The sequence below is a fragment of the Neoarthrinium moseri genome (assembly GCF_022829205.1).
Source record: "Neoarthrinium moseri strain CBS 164.80 chromosome Unknown scaffold30_Wmoseri_CBS_16480, whole genome shotgun sequence".
Lineage (NCBI taxonomy): Eukaryota > Fungi > Ascomycota > Sordariomycetes > Amphisphaeriales > Apiosporaceae > Neoarthrinium > Neoarthrinium moseri.
The window spans coordinates 31,619-54,406 of NW_026055144.1; the positions used below are offsets into that span (position 1 = coordinate 31,619).

The 22,788-nt window shown below is 53.0% G+C and overlaps 9 protein-coding genes across 9 annotated transcripts; 5 read left to right on the plus strand and 4 right to left on the minus strand.

Moving 5' to 3' along the window:
• Positions 1-58: 58 nt before the first annotated feature.
• On the minus strand, positions 59-1,921 carry JN550_007621 (uncharacterized protein; the record flags this gene model as incomplete). The annotated part of the gene is made up of 3 exons (XM_049319492.1): positions 59-518; positions 572-1,680; positions 1,727-1,921. The coding sequence occupies 3 exons, from the start codon at positions 1,919-1,921 to the stop codon at positions 59-61; spliced, it is 1,764 nt and encodes a 587-aa protein (XP_049170278.1).
• Positions 1,922-2,828: 907 nt separating this feature from the next.
• Positions 2,829-4,166, plus strand: JN550_007622 (uncharacterized protein; the record flags this gene model as incomplete). Its single annotated transcript, XM_049319493.1, has 1 exon — positions 2,829-4,166. The coding sequence occupies one exon, from the start codon at positions 2,829-2,831 to the stop codon at positions 4,164-4,166; it is 1,338 nt and encodes a 445-aa protein (XP_049170279.1).
• Positions 4,167-6,650: 2,484 nt separating this feature from the next.
• JN550_007623 (uncharacterized protein) lies at positions 6,651-8,122 on the plus strand (the record flags this gene model as incomplete). The annotated part of the gene is made up of 4 exons (XM_049319494.1): positions 6,651-6,827; positions 6,873-7,126; positions 7,181-7,766; positions 7,934-8,122. The coding sequence occupies 4 exons, from the start codon at positions 6,651-6,653 to the stop codon at positions 8,120-8,122; spliced, it is 1,206 nt and encodes a 401-aa protein (XP_049170280.1).
• Positions 8,123-9,050: 928 nt separating this feature from the next.
• Positions 9,051-10,049, plus strand: JN550_007624 (uncharacterized protein; the record flags this gene model as incomplete). Its single annotated transcript, XM_049319495.1, has 1 exon — positions 9,051-10,049. One exon carries the CDS (start codon positions 9,051-9,053, stop codon positions 10,047-10,049), a length of 999 nt encoding a protein of 332 aa, XP_049170281.1.
• A 986-nt stretch (positions 10,050-11,035) lies between these two features.
• On the plus strand, positions 11,036-12,326 carry JN550_007625 (uncharacterized protein; the record flags this gene model as incomplete). Its single annotated transcript, XM_049319496.1, has 2 exons — positions 11,036-11,043; positions 11,126-12,326. 2 exons carry the CDS (start codon positions 11,036-11,038, stop codon positions 12,324-12,326), a joined length of 1,209 nt encoding a protein of 402 aa, XP_049170282.1.
• A 305-nt stretch (positions 12,327-12,631) lies between these two features.
• On the minus strand, positions 12,632-13,282 carry JN550_007626 (uncharacterized protein; the record flags this gene model as incomplete). Its single annotated transcript, XM_049319497.1, has 1 exon — positions 12,632-13,282. The coding sequence occupies one exon, from the start codon at positions 13,280-13,282 to the stop codon at positions 12,632-12,634; it is 651 nt and encodes a 216-aa protein (XP_049170283.1).
• A 1,300-nt stretch (positions 13,283-14,582) lies between these two features.
• On the plus strand, positions 14,583-15,236 carry JN550_007627 (uncharacterized protein; the record flags this gene model as incomplete). Its single annotated transcript, XM_049319498.1, has 1 exon — positions 14,583-15,236. The coding sequence occupies one exon, from the start codon at positions 14,583-14,585 to the stop codon at positions 15,234-15,236; it is 654 nt and encodes a 217-aa protein (XP_049170284.1).
• A 1,247-nt stretch (positions 15,237-16,483) lies between these two features.
• Positions 16,484-17,220, minus strand: JN550_007628 (uncharacterized protein; the record flags this gene model as incomplete). Its single annotated transcript, XM_049319499.1, has 3 exons — positions 16,484-16,565; positions 16,678-16,830; positions 16,895-17,220. 3 exons carry the CDS (start codon positions 17,218-17,220, stop codon positions 16,484-16,486), a joined length of 561 nt encoding a protein of 186 aa, XP_049170285.1.
• Positions 17,221-21,259: 4,039 nt separating this feature from the next.
• Positions 21,260-22,462, minus strand: JN550_007629 (uncharacterized protein; the record flags this gene model as incomplete). Its single annotated transcript, XM_049319500.1, has 1 exon — positions 21,260-22,462. The coding sequence occupies one exon, from the start codon at positions 22,460-22,462 to the stop codon at positions 21,260-21,262; it is 1,203 nt and encodes a 400-aa protein (XP_049170286.1).
• Positions 22,463-22,788: the final 326 nt, after the last annotated feature.

Genomic DNA, 22,788 nt, shown 5'->3' on the forward strand with positions numbered 1-22,788 from the left:
AATGTGCAATCATAGAAGCTGAAATTAATTTGTAACAAGCGCCTTGAAGATAGCGCTATCAATCAATACGTTTCCTTTGTAATGAAAGCAACCAGGCAGTCGTAGCTGGGCCACCAAGGTTTTTCTTTGCTGCGCTAACAGCAGTCGACAAGTTCCTTCGCAGCTTCGCAATCGACTTCCGTACACTCTTGTACAAGGACGGCCACCGCCCATCATCCATCTGGAGACCTGTGCGTTCTAACAATTTGAATCGTTGAACTTTGCCGCTCGGTGTTCTGGGTATACTCTCGACAAACACAACACCTCCAGCTAGCTTCTTGTAGCTTACAAGACGGCTACGTACGAGATCATAAATCTCTTGGCCGAGTACAGACTCTCTACCAGGATGCCTTTGGACGACATAGGCACGAGGAGCCTCGGTAACCTTATCCTCGGACAAAACGCCAACTACTGCGCAGTCCACGACATTTGGGTGTTGTATAATAACCGCCTCGAGTTCAGCGGGTGCAACTTGCCATCTGACGAGAGTTAGTTTACTTCAGCATCAATAGGGTAAAGCTCGAACACTCACCCCTTCACTTTGATCAACTCTTTCGACCTTCCAACAATGTAGAGCTTGTCCTCGTGTACCTGCGCTATGTCGCCAGTTGGAAACCAACCATCTTCGTTGCACATTGGGATTCCCAGATACCCGGTCATGATCGCTTTTGATCGAATAAGAAGCTCACCAGGCTGGTTGTCCTTCACAACTTGTCGGCCAAAATCATCAACAAGCTTCATCTCGTAGTCTTCCATGAGCCGCCCAATGGACCCGGTATCATCATGCTCACCCCACCGAAAAAGAACCGCTGGGCCGAACTCTGTCATTCCCCAAACAGGCGTTACAGTCGCTCCTGGCTGAAGATATGAGCGCATTTGTCTCATTGCTGTAGCATCAATTGGGGCGCCACCAATGCCGATGTACTGGATCGTAGACATCAGTTGGCGCAGAGGTCTATCGGATCTGTTCATGGCGTGAACCATTGGGGGTGCCATATAGGTTTCACTTATCGCGTATTTGTGGATATTCGATATATAGTCGTCAAGTGAGAACCGCGCCATGATGTACAGAGGTTCTCCGTATCTGAGTGGTGAGAACAGGGCCCAAGCAACCCCGAAGATGTGAAAGAGTGGGAGACAAGCTAGTCGCACTACTTCATAAGGCGTTTTCGTAAAGAGGCTCTTGTGTTGAGCGATCAGGGAGTAGTGAGAAAGGCTGGCGAGCTTGGGTAAACCTGTAGTACCAGATGTGGGAAAGTAGATTGCTGGTGTGTTTCTTGCAGCCTCCTCGTCAGGCAATGTATCCCATGGTGATTCTCCATGTTTTCTAAGGTCGCTGACGAAGTTGGTGCCAGCAGATGCATCTTTCTCAGACGCAAGCGTGTCGTCTGCCTTGGCCGGATGATCCAAATGTTCTGATTGCATTGAGAGGTCGTCGAAAGCAAAAACGCATTCATTGGGTATACCCTTGATTTCGCACATTTGTGCAATTGTGGGGATGGCACCTGGAGATGCAATAATGAGACGAGGCCTGGCAATGTTCGCGATATGAACAAGCTCGTCCAGCTGATATGCAGGATTGGTTCCACAGAACACGCCGCCTGCTCCGACAATACCAAGTATCAAGGCGATATAGAAACACTATAACAATGAGTTGCTGTTTGGCGGCAATGAATAACAGACTTACATTGTTTGGCATGCAGACCAACACCGGATCACCTTTCCTAAGCCCTGCGGCTCGGAAGCCGGCAATAAGTTGCTTCACCAAACATTCCGTTTGAGTTGCACTCAATGATACCGAGGAATCTGCGGCGTCGATATACAGAGGCTTATCTGAGTTGTAAGAAGCTTGTGCATCGAGCGCGAACGAAACAATATCCATATTCCGGTTGAAGGGGGTAAATTTCACTTGTTTGGCGGTCTTGTAATACGATGTTGGTCAACGAGGTGCGGTAAATTGGTTAACACTCTACTTTGCTTATGTTCCAAAGTCTTTATATCTCGCTTTAGGTAAGCTGTGTTCGGCGCATGTCATTGACGGATCTAAGCGATGAGCTGTATGCAGCTCCGATCATGTTGGCGGTGTGGATAAGCGGCATGCAGGAATGTGGATATTATGCAACCAAAGAATAGCTTCGTGAGGAGTAGAAGTCTGGGTGCAGTTCCGCCCGCATAGTGGGAACCCGATACTGACATTTTCAGCCACCGGCATTCGAGCTGGAAACCGAGCCCCGCTAACGACTCCACACACGGAACACCGCCTCCAAAACTCCTCATCCAGATATCTGACATCGCCGACCTAATGACCACGAACTCGCTGCCCACCCAAGCCAGTAGTTCAAAAGTTAGTTGTGATTCTCTCTTGAGCTAACTAGTCGGCGTTAGAAAGCACAAGTCCCGCACAGTCTAGCACAATTGGAGTATGCACGAGTTTGAGCTATTGATGGATGCATGTTGTTGTAACTGTCTCATTGGGTGGCTATGTGGTGCAACTGCTAGGAATGCTTCTGAAGTGGGAATACTAACCTCCTAGCAAATGCACGTGTCTGCATGTGTGCGTGATATTCTCGGTGTAAGTCATACGACGGGGCGGGAGGCGGGTAGTCCAGAGCCGCAATGCGTCGCGGTGTACCATCTTGCGGTAGTACCGTGTAGTATATAAAATCATGCATACATAGGCCTCCAAGATTTTGCTTTTTTTCGTAAGACATATCGTCAAAGTATAACGCCAGATTTCTTGCCCTGGTCCCCTCATGGAATCTCACTTACCCGGAACAGGGACAGCCAAGATGTCTCAACTTGAACATCACGTTAGATCATCTATCGACATCGAGAAACAAGTTGAGCCCGTCGTGCATAAGCGCTTTGCGAGGCTCAGATATGGGTTGCTCAACACCTACCGGCGCTTGTTCGGTCTGGCATTCATGGGAAACCTCATCGCATTCATCATCGTCATGGCCCGCGACCGATTTCTTCTTGACTGCATCAACGCTTGTGCAATCAATATATTGGTCTGCGGTCTTGCACGGCAACCTCTAGTTGTCAATGCCCTATTCGTGTCTCTCTGCGCTGTGCCCAGATCGGCACCACTCAGACTCCGACATTTAGCATGCAAGATTTTCCATCTAGGAGGCGTTCACAGTGGAACTGGTGTAGCCTCATGTGTGTGGTACATCGGATTTCTCGCAGTTTACACATATCAATATCAGCCTTCACCCGTGGCAACCGCGGTGCTAGTACTGGGATACTTGATTCTTGCTGTCCTAATACTGACAGTTGGTGTATCTACTCCAAAGTTTCGGATGATGCACCACGATTGGTTTGAGTTGACACATCGCTTCTCAAGCTGGGCTGTTCTGGCGCTGTTCTGGGCACTCCTCCTCACTTTCGCATCTCAGCAGCAACCATCTATGGGCGGCTTCTTGGTGTCGCAACCGGCATTTTGGGCTATTATCATCGTTACGATTGCCATCATCCAGCCATGGGTAATGCTTCGACGAGTGCAAGTGATGGCTGAGCCTCTCTCGAAGCATGCTATCCGTCTACACTTCTCTCACACGTCTATAATGTACGGACAGGGCATTTCGATTTCGAAACACCCGCTCCGAGACTGGCACAGCTTTGCCACAATTACGGACAGATTCGATACTCCGGATACGAGGTTCTCTTGTCTCATCTCAAAAGCCGGCGATTGGACCTCCTCTATCATTTCACAGCCTGCGAACCGCGTGTGGGTTCGTGGCGTTCCGATCTATGGCTTTGGGTACGTGATGCGTGTTTTCAGCCGCATCATTGTCGTCACAACTGGGTCAGGCATTGGACCCTGCTTGTCGTTCATCGATGACGATAATAGGCCACAAATGCGTGTGGTATGGCAAACCAAGTCTCCATTGCAGACATACTCCCAAAGAACGATCGATCTAGTACACAAAATGGACCCAGATCCATTGGTGATCGACACAAACATTTCAGGAAGGGTGGATATGCTACAAGATGTACTGCGTCTACATCAAGAGTTCAAGGCTGAAGCTGTCTGTGTTATCAGCAACCCTATGGTCACCAAAAAACTTGTCAATGATCTTGAGGAGCGCGGTGTATATGCATATGGCCCAATTTTTGATAGTTAGCTACTTATTACCCTTATATCAAGCTACTTTGCAATTTTGCCCCTAGCTACACGTATCAATCTCTATCACTATAAATGTTGTTCATTCTTATAAATTCATTCTGGCTGCTAAATTCATGATATCCATGGGAGCCAGGTTTGTAAGAATGAGGTGTTTTGTTGGATGAGTCGTCACGGTCTTTACCTAAGATTCGTAGCACTAACTTGGGTAAAGTGGGCGCACAGGCCGACATGATGACAAGGTCGGTTTCAATACTAGAAGGTTCAGTGTGCGCAAGGGAAGAAAATAACAGTAAGACTCACTACGTAGTGATCATCAATGAGAATAATCCCCATGTGACATCCTCGACCGTATTTTGATAGAGCTGAGTGGTCTTTACGATGGCTGCAATCATGGCCCTGCGGATTGTTGATCAACAGAGGTTTGTAGTATGAGCTTAGGAGCTTTTCTTACAGAAAACCAAGACCCATGATTGTCATAATTGCAAATTTGCGGCTATTTTTCATTTGCAAATTCCAAAATATTGTAATGGGGAAGACAGCCAGGACCAAGTCCGTGAATGCTGACCATGCTGGATCAAAGGCAACTTGAGTTAGTCGACGACATTGCGCACAGTGCAAGAAAAGGAAAACGACTTACCGCCTCCCACGTATGTGACATCCTTCAATACATAACTTGGGAGACAAGTCGCCTCCGAAAAAGGTTGCCAAAGGTGAGAAGGCGGATTACACTGAGCGAAGAGCATGATGAAAGAGAGAGCAGAAGTTATAAAGAGTACTGCGATAACGGAATATAGAAAGTATACTCCTCGTTTCGCAGTGCCCATTAATTTGATGATTAGCATGACGACGGCCAGCTTCGGCAAGCAGTAGGCTGTTATGCCAACTGGTTGCAAGACAGTCGCATAATATAGGGTGTTGGTTATCTCTTCTTCGGATAAGTAATAAATATGGCGGCCAATGCCGTGGGACACCGCAACGGAGGACAACGAGTTTGTGGCGATGTTCAAGAGAGATGCAGCGACTATGATGCCGTCATCCCATCCAGCAGATCGGGTTATACAAACCCTGCTGTATATACGCAAAGCGACGAAAATGGTGGCAAGAGTAGCTCCGACCCAGCCTACAATGTTGATAATGTAGCCTCTACTTTCATCAGGAGGGAGCAGAGTGCTGTGTTCAGAGGCCATTGGTCCAACCCAAGGAATCGGGGCAAGATTTGTTGAACTAAACACAAGAATGATCTCAGCAACAACTCAGGCTGCAGGAGATTAGCAAAGGGCTCAAATGGAGAGACCGATAGTGATGAATCGAAGCAGAGTCAAAAACGTAGACGACACGAGATGTGAACGATCTACATCGCTGCACAATAAAGCATATGTATAAGGGAGCATACATTGTAAGCGCTAATGTGTAATTTCAGGTACATAAACCAGCTGCACGTCACGTCTAATCCGCCGGATCCTTAGTGCTACATGGAAGATGTAGCATAACATGTTCTGCATGATCATTGGAAGGTTGGCGGCCCATGGATCAACTACAGAATATGATGCATCTGCCCAGCTGCGGGCCGGATGTTTCTGCAGCTGTTGAGACGCCAGCCTGCCAGCAAAACCCCTCCAGTTTCAGCACCATTTCGCGAGCAAACGGAATTTGCAGGGCATCACACGGTCCAATGTTCCCAAGCACGCCAGGCGCCACTAAATCGCAGCTAGCCCAGCTTTGACTTCAAAGAAATCCATGGTATATAGGCTAAATCGACCCAAGAATAAAACGCCGACCTCAACCCTCGACACTCGAAGGACCCACCCTTGCTTGCATAAGGCTGACGTGCGAGCATGGGCGCGTACGAATGACAGCGGGCCGTTCCATGGCCGTTCCATTCCTTCATTTTGCTGAAAGCGCTGGAAGTATATCAATGTGCAATCGCTTTGCCGTTACGGGCCAGGTAATCATCGAGTGTACGGCAACAGCAAGTACTGTAAGCTGCAAAGGTCTAGCGTCTCCGGCTAAGTGACAACGAATCAAGGGCGGCATTTCGACGCCGCAATCCAGCAGTACGCATGTTACTATGGTGCAGGTAGAGAAGAGGAAGACTAATGCTACCTTGTGCGGAAACACGAACTCTCTGCATAAGGTTACCGAAATTTGCACATCCAACCTGGGTGCCGAGGCTAAAGATCCTGGTTGGTTGTAGGGATGGAGTTATGTGCATATCGTATAATATGTCTTGGCAGATCCTTGAAGCAGGGAGACAAGGAAGCCGATGCATATAACAGTGGCAAACATACAGTAAGGTAGGAGACCCCTGGCACTGACAGATTGGGGGAATGGTATTGCTTTGGGATCGCAGCATTCGGTGCATCGCTGATCTACGTATAAGGCTTCTGGTCTCGGTGTAGCTGCACAAGAACTGCACCACGCCAATACAGTTCCATTATCGGTTCCCACCAGGGTTGGACAGCATACTACTCAATTTCTCATCATGTCGGGTTTCTCCAAGGACAATATCTCTCAGGCGCTGAGCCAAGTTGCTGCCGAGGGCAATGATTTCCTAAATGGCCAACCAGGATCACGAGAGAAGCTGATAGCGAGCGCTCGAGATCTTATAGCCGTTGCCGAAAGCCCCGTTGAGTCGCTTCTATGGAGTATCTGGGCACAGGTATGGACTTCACTTTTAGTCGAGCGATATTAACTCTTTATCCAGCCAACCCGTACTGTTGCGGCGCGCATTGCAGTAGATCTCAAAATTTTTGAGACGGCTGTCCAAGACGATGGCCGGCCGAAAACAGATTATGAGCTGGCTGCTCCAACAGGAGCGTCGCCTGAGCTTGTCAAGCGTATCGCGAGAGTGTGCGTCTCGATGCGTATGCTAGATGAAAAGGGACCAGGGCTATATGTTCCAAACGGACTTACTCATGTCCTAACACAACCAGAATATGCTGCTGGTATCGTCTTTTGGTTAGTGGGCGCCAGTAGAAGCAAATGGTTTACAGTGGCTTACCTGTTGAGCAGTTTCGATAGCGCAAATCCGTCCTTCGCTCAAATGCCCGCCTATCTGAGGAGCACCCGATTCCAGAATCCTAAGGATCCCGTGCAAGGACCGTTCCAGTATGCCCATAAGTGTGGACATGCCTTTGGGTGGCTTCTCGAGCACCCAGACACATTCGAGGCTTTTCATGGCTATGTACATGCGCTTAGAGTACATCGTCCATCTTGGTTCGAGATGTACCCCGTTCAGGAATGTCTGCTGGATGGTCTGAAGCCGGAGGGTGATGCATCCGCCCTCGTCGATATTGGTGGCGGCACGGGTCAGATCCTGGAGGATTTCCACGCGAGTGTGCCACACTATACCGGCCGCCTTGTGCTCCAAGATCTTCCTGAGGTCATTGCGACTGCTTCGGGCTTGAGGGTGGGCAAGGACCCGCGCTTCGAGCTGCAAACGCATGACTTCTTTACCGAGCAGCCAATTAAGGGTGCACGCGCTTATTTTATGCGTTCTGTCCTCCACGACTGGCCCGACGATAAATGCCGTATAATACTCAAGCACCTTAAGGATGCTATGGAACCAGGCTATTCGAGGATTCTCGTGAGCGATTGTGTATGTATTTCCCGGTGGATTTTTGCGTTTTCATGTGCCCGCTACACTGGAAGGAAATGATTTACCGACACCAGTTCTACCACATACTTCCCTTAGACTATACGGTAGTTGGAAATGGTCCCTTCAAATCCTCTACAAAACATCTGCTGACTACAGGTCCTACATAGATCGTCGCCGATGAGCGTGCCGCCTGGCAGCACTTGTCACTCGACATCTTCATGATGGCTCTGGCTTCGTCTCAAGAGCGAACCGCAAAGGAGTGGCATGAACTCGTCGAAAGTTGCGGGCTGAAGATAACGGGCTTTTATAATAAAGGTCAGGGGAACGAAGGTCTGATTGAGATCGCGCATCCATAGTGTACTAGGGACATAAGGCTTGTTCATGTTAACCACAACCGCCAGGAGATTACGTTGATTGATAATGCTTAGTATAAACCTTGAGGGGTTGCATAGTGTTACGGTAACACAAATGGCTTGAAGACTCGGGTGCGAATCCTGTCATATTGCAAGAATCTATGGCTGGGAAGGATCACGTCACAGCAACCATGCCAGCAATCCGCCACAAACTCCGTAACAGAAAGTAGACTCACTTAGTGCAGGGATGCGATACCCTGACAAGCGCACCTTCCACTAGTAGTTACTGCAATTATGCAACGTACCTGGAAGTGGATCTACCTATCACAACAGTACTTCTGAATACAGGCTATTAACCACCTCCAAGCTACGCCGCTGCAACATGCCAATTAGCTACTCTACCCGTTTGATAGTTGTGATTCCATTAAAGCATTACTGCTGCAACCCTGTGCTGCATAAATGACCTGAGGGTTATGAGCACCATAAATTGTCGCCCCGGCTGAACCGGAGAAATGGTTATAAATCTAATCCCGTGACCAACCTAATCGGATCGGGTGCATATGTATGCAACCACGGACTCCGCCGTACAATACATACCTAGGCAGATATCTTGCTTTGCAGCTTGTCCCAACGGAGGACTTTCTCGTTAAGTCAAGGCACAGATTTTGCGTCGTTTCCTCGAATTATATCCAACGATCCAATCAGATCATCCCTGCTGCTTGTTTGACTAGGCACTCGTAACTACCTAAAAGGATCGCCGGCGTGACATTTCTTGCGTATAAAGAGGACCGAGGACTACATCAAATAATTGTGTCCAGCCCGGACTGTCTTCTCTGAAGTAGTCCCACTCCCAGGCCATCACAATTCTCAACTTGAAGTTTTGAGCTCCCTAAACGCCCTTGTCTCGTATCCCCAGTGCCCAGTTGCAGCCATGTCTCGCAGGCAGCCGAGTACGAAGCTGTCAACTAACAAGGACACTCCCCATGATGACGACGCTGCGAAACTGTTCGACGGCATTCACAGTGGTGCATGGGTCTATCGGTTCCCTCCGTCCTGGGTCCCATACATACAGCTCGCGCGCCTCAGCCCCCCCGTACCTGTGCTTCTGATCTACTTTCCGCACGTGTTTGGCATTGCTCACGCGGCGGCTACGCAGAAAGCACCTTTGGGGGATGTCATACGTGTCTGTCTCTTGCTGCTTGGCGGCAGCTTCTTCCTGTCAAACGCAATCCATAGGTGGAACGACTTGATCGATGCTCCCATTGACAGGCAGATTCCACGCACGCGCAATCGTCCTGTTGCACGAGGAGCCATCAGCCCCCAAGGCGCAATGATCTTTACAATCTCCCAGGCGTTTGGCGCAGCTCTGTTCTTACTCTTCTTACCCAGTGATACGGTATTGTGTACGTTGCCCAGCATAGTTGCAAATACGTACTACCCATTTGCGAAGAGACACACGCACTTTCCCCAAGTGGTGCTCGGTGTTGCTCTACAGTGGGCAGTGATAGTCGGTAGTTGTGCTATGGGCGGTGGCAGCCCACGGGCCAACACATCGGTTCTCTACCTGTTCCTGGGCTCTCTGCTCTGGACGGTGATTTACGACACGATCTACGGCTTTCAAGACTACGCAGACGACATCAAGATAGGTGTCAAAAGCACTGCGGTTCTTTTTGGGGAATGGGGAAAGCCTATCTTGTGGCTCATGAGCAACTGTATGGCGGGTCTGTTACTCGCGTCAGGCCAAGCTGCTGAGATGAGCCTGATTTATCTTGTGATCGCAGTGGGAGGTACCTTTGGATGTCTCAACTGGATGATGGCCAGTGTCAACCTCAAATCTCCCGACAGCTGTGCATGGTGGTTCACGTATGGCTTCTGGGGTCCTGCCGTATCGATCTCGCTTGGGCTTCTTTGCGAATATATCTTCGCCTAGACTCATCGATCCGCGCGATAGTCTACAAGATGTTGAGGATAGACGGGCTGCTGCAGGCAAAGATACGCAACAGACAACCAGACAACCAATCAGTCAGCCCCAAGGGTGAAGTTTAGCTAATGCCCACCATCTCTATCAAGGGCGGTATCATGGTCGCCGGGTGCTTTCAGGCAAGTCACCGTAATTCAAACGATGGACAAACTAGGAGACCTAGGAAAACAAATTTAAGCCCTCCCTTATTTTGTTAACGACTGTCGTATCTAGTAATACAACCAGTTGCACCCGTCTCTACCTTGCATTACTTGTTTCAACAAAAGGAGTCGTTCAGTAACCGCCAGATGGTGACTCAGCCGCAGCTCCAATGGCCAAGAGCCGGGTGCAAGATGGAGATGTCTGATTACTCTTGAAACTCGGAAGATTCGCCCAATAGCTCACGGACCATGTGCCACATGGATATCCAATGAAACAGAGAGAACTTCTCACTATCCCTGAAATGGTCTCTATTCTCCTCGCTATTAGAGGCCCTCCCATACAATAAGTACTGGTCAGTGCGTTTTGCTTCTATTGCTTCTATGTATGGGAGCTGGTCCATGAGCTATCAGGCGAATCTTCCGAGTTTCAACGGTATCTCATTGTCAAAAAGGGAGCCAAGTAAGTTAAACCTTGGCCAACCACACAGCAGCTGGTTAGGAGAGGGTTAAATACTGTATTGAGTTCGATGCTCAATGGCGCCAGGGCATTGAGTGACCCTGCGGGTCCCTCTTTTTTCTACAGCTACCCAGGCTACCTGTCCCCACTACCTAGAGCTTACCTAGGTAGCTCCCGAACGCCCCTGGCGCCAGCCTACAGGTGCCCCTCCAACGAACGTCGATCATCCATCCATCCCATCGATCCGTTTGAAGAAAACATTCATTCATCAGGATATGTTCAACACGAGCAGGCTATGGGCTTTCGATCAAACATAGCTTAATTAAATCTCCTCCAAGATGCCTCTGTAAGTTCCCACGCTAGCCCTCTGCGCTACTTCTCGAGGCGCTGTACCGTAGCAACTCTAACCCCACCTGTCTCCCCTGCAGCCATCTTCTGGGCAAGAAGTCATGGAACGTCTACAACGCCGACAACATAGCGCGCGTGCGGCGCGACGAGGCCGAGGCCCGCGAGCGCGAGCTGGCCGAGGAACAGCGCATGCAGGAGATCGATGGGGAGCGGCGCCTGGCCATTCTCCGGGGCGAAGTGCCGCCGCCACTGCCCCGAGCGGCATCGGCAGAGGACGCAGGGCCGGACGGTCGATACCAGCGCGACGCCAGGGGCCAAGAGTCCTCGCGCGACTGGGCTAAGCAGGGAGGCGGCGAACGCAGGAAGCGCAAACGCGTGGGCGAGGACGACACGGACTTTGAGATGCGCGTGGCGCGGGAGCGGGCGCAGTCGCACGGCGCGCCGGACTCGACGATGCAGACGGGATCCAGCACTGCCCTCGTGCCGCACAAGAGCAGCGACGCGCCGCTGACGGACGCCACCGGCCACATCGACCTGTTTCCCGTGTCATCTGCGTCCGGGACCGGGCCGCACCAGAAGAATGCCGAGGCCGAGGCCGAGAAGGCCCGCAAGCGCCGCGAGTACGAGGACCAGTACACAATGCGCTTCTCCAACGCGGCCGGGTTCAAGACGTCGGTCACCGAGGGCCCGTGGTACAAGAGCGGAAAATCCGGTGATGCGGAGCCGGGGCCTGAGGAGGCCGGAGAAGTGGGCAAGGATGCGTTTGGCAACCCGGACCCGGGGCGGCGGAATCGCGACGCCGCACGAATTGATGCGAATGATCCGCTGGCGATGATGAAAAGGGGCGCAAAGAAGGTTAGGGAGGTGGAGCGGGAGAGGAAGGTCCTGAATGAGGAGAGGGAGCGGGAGATGAGACGCCTGCGCAAGGAGGAGAGGAGGGACAGAAAGAGGCGCCGAGAAGACGACGACTTGGACGGGTTTAGCCTTGATGGTCCTGCACCAGAGAGCCGCACACGGGCCCACGGGGCCAGGCGAGGCCATGACGAGGAGAGACGGCGAAAGCACCGCTCATCGCGCCACGATGAGGATCGTGATCGCAGGGAGAGGAGCCACCGTTCCTCCGGCAGGGACAGTGAGAGGCATGGGCATCGATCCGAACACCGGCACAGAGACGGTGACCGACGGCAGCATTCCCACAAAGACCGCGAATCCAGAGACAAGGAAAGCCAGCTAAGAGACAGCCGCCTTCGACGCGAGATGTCGAGGACGGATCATTATTAACATTACTATTGGCATAGGAGTTGGCGTTTTCTAGTGATTCTAGCATAGAGATACCCCATAGTTCCAGTCGTTTATTAGCAGAATGTCTGCGCTCAGACACAATACCCTCAGGCGGTAGTTTTCGCCCTTCGCGACTTGCCATGGTGCAGGCGTGGCCGACGACCCAATGTGACGGACGACCTCCTCGTCGGCGTCATGGCCCCGGCGTCGTCGTCCCATTTCCAGATGGCGCTGGACCCGCTCCGCCGGCCGATGATCCACCCCTCCCGCGGATCCCATATCACGCTGCCGGACCGCGCGTTGTCCTATGCGCCGCGAGTCTTCCACGGCAGCTTGATTTCCACCGCGAGCATGTCCTTGCTGACGAAGTCGACCACCTTGGGCGCCGCATCCAGGCCCTTAAGCGCCTTCATGACCTGGTCCAGCGTGTCCTGGCTCAGCCCCTCCTTACGGTCGCTGTAGATGTCGACGCCCTCTTTGGTGAACAGGGTAGGCGCGAACCAGGTGACAACCCAGCGCTCGACGCCGTCGGCGTGCGGGCGCTCGCCCCAGCCCAGGACCTCCCAGTGGCTGCTCGCGATCTTGAGCCAGCCCTTGCCGCGCCAGTTCCAGGAGCCGGGCGTGGACGGGTCGGGGGTGTCGATGCCCTCGACCTTCTTGAGCGAGCCCTTCTTCTCGTACTCGACCAGGTCGTCGACATTGTCGGTGGCCTGCCCCGCGGGTGCGGCCAGCGGCTTGTAGGTGATGCGCACGTTGCTGGCGGAGCGCCACATGGGCAGGGTTGAGTGCGTCACGGACCAGGTCCGGCAGACCCAATCGAGAGGCGGCGAGACAAAGGTCGTGTTGGATGTCGTTGCGGGTTGCGACTTGTCTGTGAGGTACTTGGATGGGGCGCGCAGTTCGATGGTGCTCGGGGGCGTCGTGGCTGCCGTCGGCGTCGTCTCTGGAGCTGCCATGTTGATCTGAGGGTTGCGCTGCACGGTAGGAATATGAATTGATCGCAAATGTTACAGGGTTCAGCCGAAAGATCCTGTTGCGACAACAGTTGTGAGTAGCGATGCCAGGAGCAGATAGGTTGGGTAGTCTCTTGGAGATGCGAGATGCGATTATGGAACGGGAGCTAGGACAGGCGGGTGTACGGCCTTCTTGTACCGGAGGGATCAACGAACGGCGGCGAAATGATGCCAATCTATCACAGCGTCTGGCACTGTCGATTGGTCGCTGAGAAAAGAAGTATGTACAGTGAACAACGGAGGCAAGACAGCAGGAATAGCTATCCCAGCGTGTCCAGCTTCATATCGGCATCTCGAGCTTCCGGCACTTGCCAGCGGAGCCAGGGAGCTAACTCAAGGGACCAGTGACCATCGATCAGTTAGCGTTTCAGGGATCCGGTGATGTCACAGCGATTACAGAGCAGTCGACCTCCCTGGGCCCTCCTATAGCTCTCCACTGCCATCCGATTGGACCTCGAGGTGCTTAACTTACGTGCTGGCTGATCAACGGCGCCACCGCCTCGCATCCTCTTGTGAACCTGCGCCGACAGTCGAGTTGAGAAATCGCGATTAGGACTGAGTTCTTCTTCGGACGCCTTGTCCTACCTCGGCCAGATGCGGCTCTTGTCCACGCAGCCCGCACAGCAGGCGACGGCGCTGATTGTGAGAAGTGACGGGATTCCCCACAGCCCTGGAGCCCGGCCAACCCCAGTGCAGTTGCTGAAGAAAGCCTGGAGAAGCCAAAAGCAATGCTGGGCAAACTGTCAAGAGTAGCCTAGGCCAAAGTCTAGCAAGCTAAGGCCGGGGCCCCTTGCCCACGTTCCCGCACCACGAGGCTGAACCGAATGGGGCACAAGGCCTTAAAAGTTGAGTTGGTTTAACCACCGTATCTCAGTTTAGCGATATTGGGCCATCCCGACCCGAAACTTATGGCCAACGTCAGTTTCTCCATTCCCCATTACTTCCACATTCTCAACCCAAGCACGTGGATCTGGGCGAAGAGAAGTTCTCAGGCTATCGGAGAGAGGTTTGCAGACAGCTTCCTTTCCTGCTATTGGTTCCTTTGGTTCTTGTACCTGGGTCTCCTTACCCGGGCTCCAAGTGACCCCACAACAAATTGTTTCTCAAGTCGCAAAGTTTGAACGTCGCGAAATCCTCTCTGATCGTCAAGCAGCTAGGCCGACGTTGCCAATTTGCCCGCAACCCCCGACCTCGACGCCTTCCCGACCACGTCCCAGCCATGGACGACGCCGACGCCGACGCCATGGCCCGCGCCATGGGCTTCTCGGGCTTCGGCACCCAGCCCGCCAGCAAGCGGCGCAAGTACAATCCGCGCATCGACGAAGCCGTCACCGACGCCGCACCCGCTCCGGGCCTCCCTGTGCGCCACAACCAGGGCAAGGGCGCTAATTCGCTGCCGTTGGGGGTCAGGCGTGCAAACAAGGACGAGATCTCGCTCGATGATGATGACGACGACGCCGCCGAGGACGGGGCGCCCGCCGTTGTCCAGCAGGATGAGGTCAGGGCTGGGGGAGCACGGTCGTCTAATGGGAACGACGACGAAGATGACCCGGAGCCTCAGTATATCGACACGTCGCGCCCGTCCTTACCAGAAGTAGACGATGTCCAGTCCAAGATCAACGCCATCGTCGGGTCAACGACAGATCCAGCCCAGCCAGGGCCCCAAGGCCCCTTCGCGGGCGCTCGAGGGGGACATCGTCCGGGAGGCCGTGGCGGTGAACGGGAGGGCCACGTGTGGTACGAGGACTACTATGATCCGACGACGAACATGAACCCCTGGGAGAAGCTGGAGAAGGATCTGGGCTTGAAGCCGACGAACTCTTGGCTGACCTGGGAGGAGTCCAAGGCCCGGTGGCAGGAGATTCAGGAGAAGAGCCTGCAACAAACGCCTGCTTGAACACTTCTCGACTGCTCGAGTGCGACGCGGAACTACCATGTAGCGTCGAAGAGCACCCGAGATCACCAGTGTTTATAAAGCGATCATCGAATACCTGTCTTCTACCTGGCTCAAGGTGTCAGACACTCTACCGGCCGGTCTATGGCTCTCCGGCCCTTGGGTGCTCAGCCATCACGTGACACCCTCCGTCGTCCACGTATTGTATGTCTCACGGGGTGACTGGAGCTAGATGGTCATGACGCGTGGAGGGAGGGTCTTGCCCACCTCCCTTGGGCCACCCAGGGAGCCCCAGGGCTTGATCACAGGCCACAAGCACCGTGTGGACTACATCACTACGCACATGGGCTATGTCAACAGGAAGAAAAGCCGTTATATTAGTACGCCGAGGGAGACCAACTCGTCATGGTCCAATGGGAATGACCAAAGCGCTCTGGAATCAAGATATCAACACACCCTTCTCGAGCCTAGGGGGCACCACGCCGCCGTCCAGTACAGAAGAGGTAATATCCACGGCCCCGAAATGGCAAAGTGCCATCGTCATCGCTATGGACTGTCTACAACCCTGTCTCCTGCCTCGCGTGTACCCCTAGGGTCAGACCAGCCTCCATTTTTGGCTCCTGCCGCCTCATTCCTTGCTCAGCACCAAGACCTTGGTTCTGTGACTTCCATGGGCAACCCTGCAGTCTGCTTGCATATCTGCAGCCCTGCCGCCGCCTGTCACCACACCGGTCGCACGCAGCTCGCGTGGCTCCCCGCTCTCCCGTACATGCTAAAGGATGGTGTACTTTTGAAAATGGTGTCCACGGTGTACCCAGATTACTCCCCTCGTCCAATCATAAGTCATGTCCTCGTGAAACAGCCGCAGCCCTCCCGCGCCGCCGCTGCCCTCCTATGCAGCAACGTGGGGAACGAGCCGAACAGCTCGATGCAGGAACGCCCGCTCTGTCCATACCCACCCACAACCCCATCATTGACACTGCGTCGTAAAGCAGCGACATGATGGCGTCTGGGCCAGGGGCCGTTCTGCCGCGCGCTTCTCCTCGACATCCACCAAACAACGCCAGGTATTATTCCGTGCAGATCCACGGGGCCGAAAAAGGAAAGGGGTGTGTACGCATGCTGCAGATGCCAAAAACTGAGATCCCAGATCCCAGATGGCGCCAAAAATAGAGATCCGCTAAAAACTAAGACATGGGGTAGAAGATGGGTAAGGTGAGTTTGCTAGCCCTGGCCGTGCGGCTCAAAATCTAGTACTCGGGCGAAGGGTACCTTTCGCGAGCCTTCTTGTACTCCTTGGAGTGCTTCTTCGAGGCCTTGGTCTTCATAGAGCTGTCAAGCTTGTTAGTCTCAATTCATGTAGCAGTAGATCGTAGTCCCTGCAGGATCTTGCAGGCTGCCGTTCTCTCGATGCAATTAAAGTTGAGGCTCTGGGGCTACTCACGAAACCTTCTTTGACGTCCACTCGAGATTGGCGCGGACTTCTTGCGCATCCTGAACTCCTTCTTGGAAGCGCGCGCGCGACTTGGCAAGACGAGCTTGGGCCTTCGCCTGTAGCTCGAGGAGCTGTCTGTGCTTGTTGTTGAGTTGCCCAGATCTGAAGACGGTTATTAATAGGTCGCTCTCCACATTGCTTGTAGGATCTTGAACATTATACTTACGTCTGTGCTTGGACGGCCAAACTGCGGTCAAGCGGGATTGGATCAAAAGACTCAGCAAAACGATCGTGAATATAGTCATTGAAATCCACGCCACTTGCGGAGGCAGATGTGTCCCAGTCGCCGCTGTAACTTCCGTCGTAGGTAGAATCACCAACGGAGTAGCTGTTGCCATAAGACGCGGTACCTGATGTTACAGAGGCATCATGGTCCTCTGGCGGCGATACGGAGTAGGCGCTGCCGCTACTGTGGTAATAGGCCGAGTATTGGTCGCCCTTGGTGGGGATAGGCACACCTGTTGTGTAGTAGTGGGACGAATAGGAAGCCATTGCTGTTGATATAGAGGTGTATAGGGGCAGAACAGTATAGGTACTGGTTGGAGAAGTAGGTGTGGTTCAGGGGAAGTATCAACACTTGAAGTGATATGAGAGTTCAATGAGAAACTAAGACAACTCTTGAGGGTTTTTCCTGAACAGTGCAATGGTGTTCTGGGGACTCAGGAAAGTGATGAGGAAGGAAGAGGAAGCAAACAGACCAAACCCATCAACGATACCCCTATTTATACTTTTTCCGAGCCTCCCCGGCTCACTAGAAAACGACATCTTCGTTGCCAGAAGGATAAGTCCCGATGAAACTATTCGCCGAGCATAACGAACCCCGCTCGATGGCGAAGAGGAAGGTAGGAGGCAAGGGGCCGGATAGAGTGGTGATGGGTGACGATGCTCTAGCCCGGGTCCTAGTGCTGTCACTCACTTACTCGTTTCATCATCTCCTGCGGGCAAGGTGTAGAGCCAACGCGCATGCCGGGGAGTCTGGCCGACAAGCAGATCCCTGACCGTATATCTGCCAGGAATCAGAAGCTTGGATTGGCTCCACGGCTGAGTTTCGATTGCTCAGAGAAAGAAGCCATCAATCTCGTCTGCATGTGCCGAGAGACGATTGTCCCCCTTTCCTAGACTACATGGGTGGAGACGACCTCGTTGGAGGGGGGTGAGAGCCAGAGCAAGCGAGCAGGGTCTAGATAGTTCGGAAGTCAGGAGCAGAATGGAAACTATCACCTCTGGGGGTGAACCGATGGTCACGGCAAAGGGGGGCGGAAACCAGGCGGACGTGTTGCCGTCAGTCTCTAAGTCTTTGCAACAGTAGCTACCTGACAGATAGTGCCCGGCTGACTGACTACTTGAACTAAGGATAAAAGCGGTTGGAAGTTAAAAAGTCAGCCTAGGCAAAGCAACATTACCGGTAGCCCGTACGGATGACGGCGTTTCCAGATGGAGGATGGAGCACGCACCAAATCATCTACTTGAACACTGGGGCGTGCTTCAGTCAACTGGATCGGACGATGACCCTCATATGCAAGGTTCTCTGTCGAAGACCCAACGGCTTTCTGCTCCCACGCCCCCTCCAACAGCCAGAGGCACACAGAACAGAGGAGGATGAGGGCTTCAGACAAGCGCGGCTAGACTAGCGGATGGCAAAAGCGGCGATGGATCGCGTCTGGGCCACTGGCCCACGAGCCGGGAGCTGGGAAGGAAGAGAGGAGAGCCTGCAGCGGAGTCAGAGATGCGTTTGGTCGATAAGAGTGGGCATGGAGGGAGGCATCGAGCGTTGAGCCGTCCAGAAACCGGCGTGCTGGATATTGTTCCAAGCCAGGAGTCCGGTCAGGCAGAAGTGCAGCAAGTCGGGCAATTTTTTTTTCTTTCGTTGTGTATGATGTGTTGTCAAGTCTCCGGGGGTGTGTCATCAGCGAATACAATTTCACGTTGCATTTCCCTCCTCGGGCTGCCGTCGAATTATTTAGTCTGGAATTTATGTGCCCTTTGAATTAGGAAAGACTACGCAGCAGGCAGGCAGGCAGGCAGGCAGGCACGTTCTTTTCCTTCAGCCCAGGGCCTTGCAGGGTGAGGTGACTTTTCTCCAAGCTGCACGCAATCAATCCCCCCAAAACCTGGGGGCCCTGTCGCTTCCGCATCGGGCTTGGGAGGCGACTCTGTCTAGAGAAATTCCAGAAGGGTGCAGGGGAGTTCCAAGAATTGGCTGAATTTCGCGAATTTCCATTGGCCAGAAAGTCGGGATTTCGCTGGACAGGGGTGGTGGAATTGAGCAGAACGAAACGTGGTCGTCAGTCAGTCGTGACCTGACCCCTCTTCAGGTGCTCGAAAAAGTGCGTGCGATTGCCCCTCCGTCATCCGTCCAATGCCCCGCCACGGGACGCTGTTGTGGTGAGCGATGATGATGGCCGTGTCTCCATGGACGAAAATGGGCTTTGCGCCTCGGGAGTGCATTAGAACACGGAGCCGGCGGACATTGCGCGTGCAATGGGGTATGGCTTCGTTTTGTAGTGGCCAACGAGTAGCCTGCGTACCGTCGAAACGGCCCAACCTGCGCATTACCCAAGGGGTGGGATGCTGCATGTGATTTTAGTTGCGTCCGAGATACATTGACAACTAAGACTGCATGCGCTGGCTGCCTCACCCTCATGGGTGGGTTTCCAAGGGGGTGCGCTCCGTCCCGCACGAGTGAGGAATAAAACAGTCGGCCACTGGAAGGCGAGATACTTCACACACTGGTATCTCAATGTAGACTCGTAGTCTGCTGCCATATAGATGCTGCTGGCGATACAGGACCACCTTCTGTTATAAGATGCCGCAGATGGGCTGCGTGTATATACGTGTGCCGCATACTTCTAGACTGGCGGCCACTAACCTGTAAAGACTGGAGCGGGCGAGCACTAGATATTTGATTACACACCAAGTAGTGGCATACAGGGCCGGCGAACTCTAGTAGGCAGGCTGAAAAGATCCTACCGGTTGCTTTGGTGGTACCCAAACCTTGCTCGGTGAAAGACAAGGGGTTTTTCGTCGTGCTAAGAGAAGCGCAAGTCCAGCCGTGTCAGCAGACCAGCATACTGACTACAGGGTTTCATGTCCACATCTGGCTCTTCGAAATATACAGCCCTTCATTCTGTGCGTCGACAGGCGCTGACACAATGCTCCTGAGAATATGAGCTTCTACGGGCGCCAATTGTACAGCCTCTTCATGTCGAGACAGATCATATTTGGAGCGGACGAAGGGCGTTGACCCTTACGGCAAACAGTTGCTGTTGGAAGGTCTCATTTCTGCCTATCATGTCGTCGAACTAGGTAGACCCAGCTTTCGGGTCCATGTCATGTTGGGCTAGTCATTTCTGCATTAGCTCATGGAGGTCGGCTTGTCTCGTACATAATATGTACACGCCTTGCCGGGCGGGCCCTCATCACTGTTGGTCTTCTAAAGTCCAGATGATCGCCTAGCGACTTCGGGACAGGGGTCTTCTTTAGTATACGGGCAATGTCCATACAATCTCAGAGGATTGCTTGCTTGCTCGGTCTTGAGTCCTAGCCCTGCCATAATATAGAGGCGTGTCCTTCACCATGCGAGGAAGAACAGTAACCAACATTCATTGAGTAGAGGAATATTGACTTGTGTACCGAAGCATGACGAGATGAGCCCGGTGGTGAGAAAATACATTCTAGCCGACTATGGGGGTCATGCAGGAGGCTTGGTTAAATGCGGTGGATACCGACTAGGTACAGCGAGCAGTAGTATGTGTTGTATGTCGGAGTGTATGCAGTCGAACAGTAATTGCGCTCCGATGATGATGGGGCAGTGTCTCATAGGGTGGGTGAAGTAGCCGAGTAGGCCTTGAGCATTCTGAGAGGCCAATTCCGCCTTGGGTGGCGGTTTTTGACAACAAATTCTACATGATTCTGAATGCAGATTGCGACGTTGCCTCTTTATCTGTATGCAAGTCCACATATGCGCTGGACATTGCGAGTTACTGCTGTCTAAGTCCTTCGAAGTACTCACGATATCTAATCCGAGATGCATGTGCCTACTCTTTTGGGATCATAAGCCGCTGGCCTTCAATAGTTGGTCACTGCAGCGGACGGTGGGTTTCGACTCCCTCCCAAGAGACCCGGTTATGCACGATGTATCTGTCCCAGGCAGTGGACGATGGCCCGGCAATGTGAGCGTTCAAATCCCAGAGGCAACGGACCGGACTGTGCGGGAACCGAGTCTAGCTATTGGATGCAGACATCATCCCGATCTAAGGAGCTGCACAGGCGCTGAACTCGCACTAGCAGCCATGCTGCAGATGAGCTTGCGACCTTGTCCTTGCTCAGAGGTCATCTGAGTTCCACGATCCTTGACACCATAGAGCAGAGAGGGTAGTTTATGCCAAATACTTCGAACAGTCATCCCACCCGGATCCTTGTCCATCTGGGGCCAGCCAATGCCCTACCATCCTTGTCTTGCCCATGCCAACGCCAATCAAACAGTGTTTGCTCTGTCTTGAGTTGTCCTTCTACTGTAGTTCGTCTATCATTAACCAAAAATCTTGAGAAATCCCCATATGCCGATGCCGCTCAGGACCGGTATCGTGAGATTATCATCCCAGCCAAAAACATCGATCACCTCGCTGCCGGCCGCAACGAACCCGGACCATAAGCTCATCAGGCCCAAGGCGGGGACTCCACTAATCGTTGTTTGCTCTTCGCTCAATCCAAGCAAGCCCGTGACGAAGTGAGGTAAGCGCAGGGAGCCGCTGAACATGAAAGGATGCAACTCGTCGCCTGGGAAAGAGGGGGTTCGTGGGGCGAGCCAACCCCAGAACCAACCGGCCGTGATGACACCCACCAGGAGTGCAGCGAGTGAGCCTGCAAGGGACTTGCCTCGTCTGATTCGGGGAGTATGTCTGCCGTATAGTCGACCAAACGTACTAGCGGCAGTATCGCACCAGCTAAGGAGCATGACAGAAACAACAGCCACGTCCTTGGGGAAGAAATGGAGAACGATCCAGGCCCCCAAGAGATAGAAAATGACGCCGTTGTATCCAGAATACTCGCTTTCCCGCATAAAGGCACCAAGGCACTTGACGTAAAACCGATTTAGTGACGCATATGTGTGCCGGAGGAAGTCGGTGGTGGCAATGGGTATCAGAAATCCCATTAGCCAAGGGGTGACCCTCGATGTCTGTGTACCAGTTACGTAGAGCCAATACACCAGGAAACCGATCGACACGTGCAGGACCTTCCTTGGGACCTCATGCTTGTGTACCAACGTTCTGAAGTGTCGGTGTATTGGAATCAAGCCCAAGGGGCTTGGGCTGCGACTAAAGTCTCGCCAGTTCCAGCCCGTCGGGGATACTGGCGTCGGCGCAAGGTGGCCATTGGATGTCGTGAACATCCCATTGGCATGTTCGTTCAGCTCTTGTTCGGGGGCTTTGGCAACCCGTTTCGATCGTGGCTTCGTAGTGGACGAGAGACCCGCGACTGTGCGTGTCTTGATCGGGCTTCGAGATCGCGTCCGGGCCCGCCGAAGATCTGGATCCGACTCTTCATCCACGTTTTCCTCGATAGGCAGCTGGGGTGTGATGCTGCTGCCAGTTTGACGCCTTCGCGCAGCCGAACGGGTAACAGGCCCGAAATATGAATCTTGGGAGCCATCGAGGAGGGTTTCTGAAGGTGTTGGGCTCGGAGAAATGACGCGAGGTGTTGCCGGAATGACCGGCTTGCCGCGAGTAGACATGTCGTAAGGAAAAGGTGGGAGAATAGGATAGAAAACAGCACCGGTAAAAAGTCGTCGTAAGTCGTAAAATCGTAAAGGCCAGAAAGTTGAGTGGAGGTGGTTATCTCTTCGAGATTTGCGCGTGGTGAAGGGAGAATTGGTGCCAAAAAGCGAGGCGGCGGCTGGTATTGAATCCAGCGTGAATTATGATGACGATGATGCAGCAGAGGCGAGCCCTACCGCATGCATGATGGTTGGGGGAAATAGAGATGTCGCGGACGGGGCTCAAAAGCCTGATCTGGGGCACATGAACCGGCTCATCCGAGACGCAAGAGGGAGTCCAGATG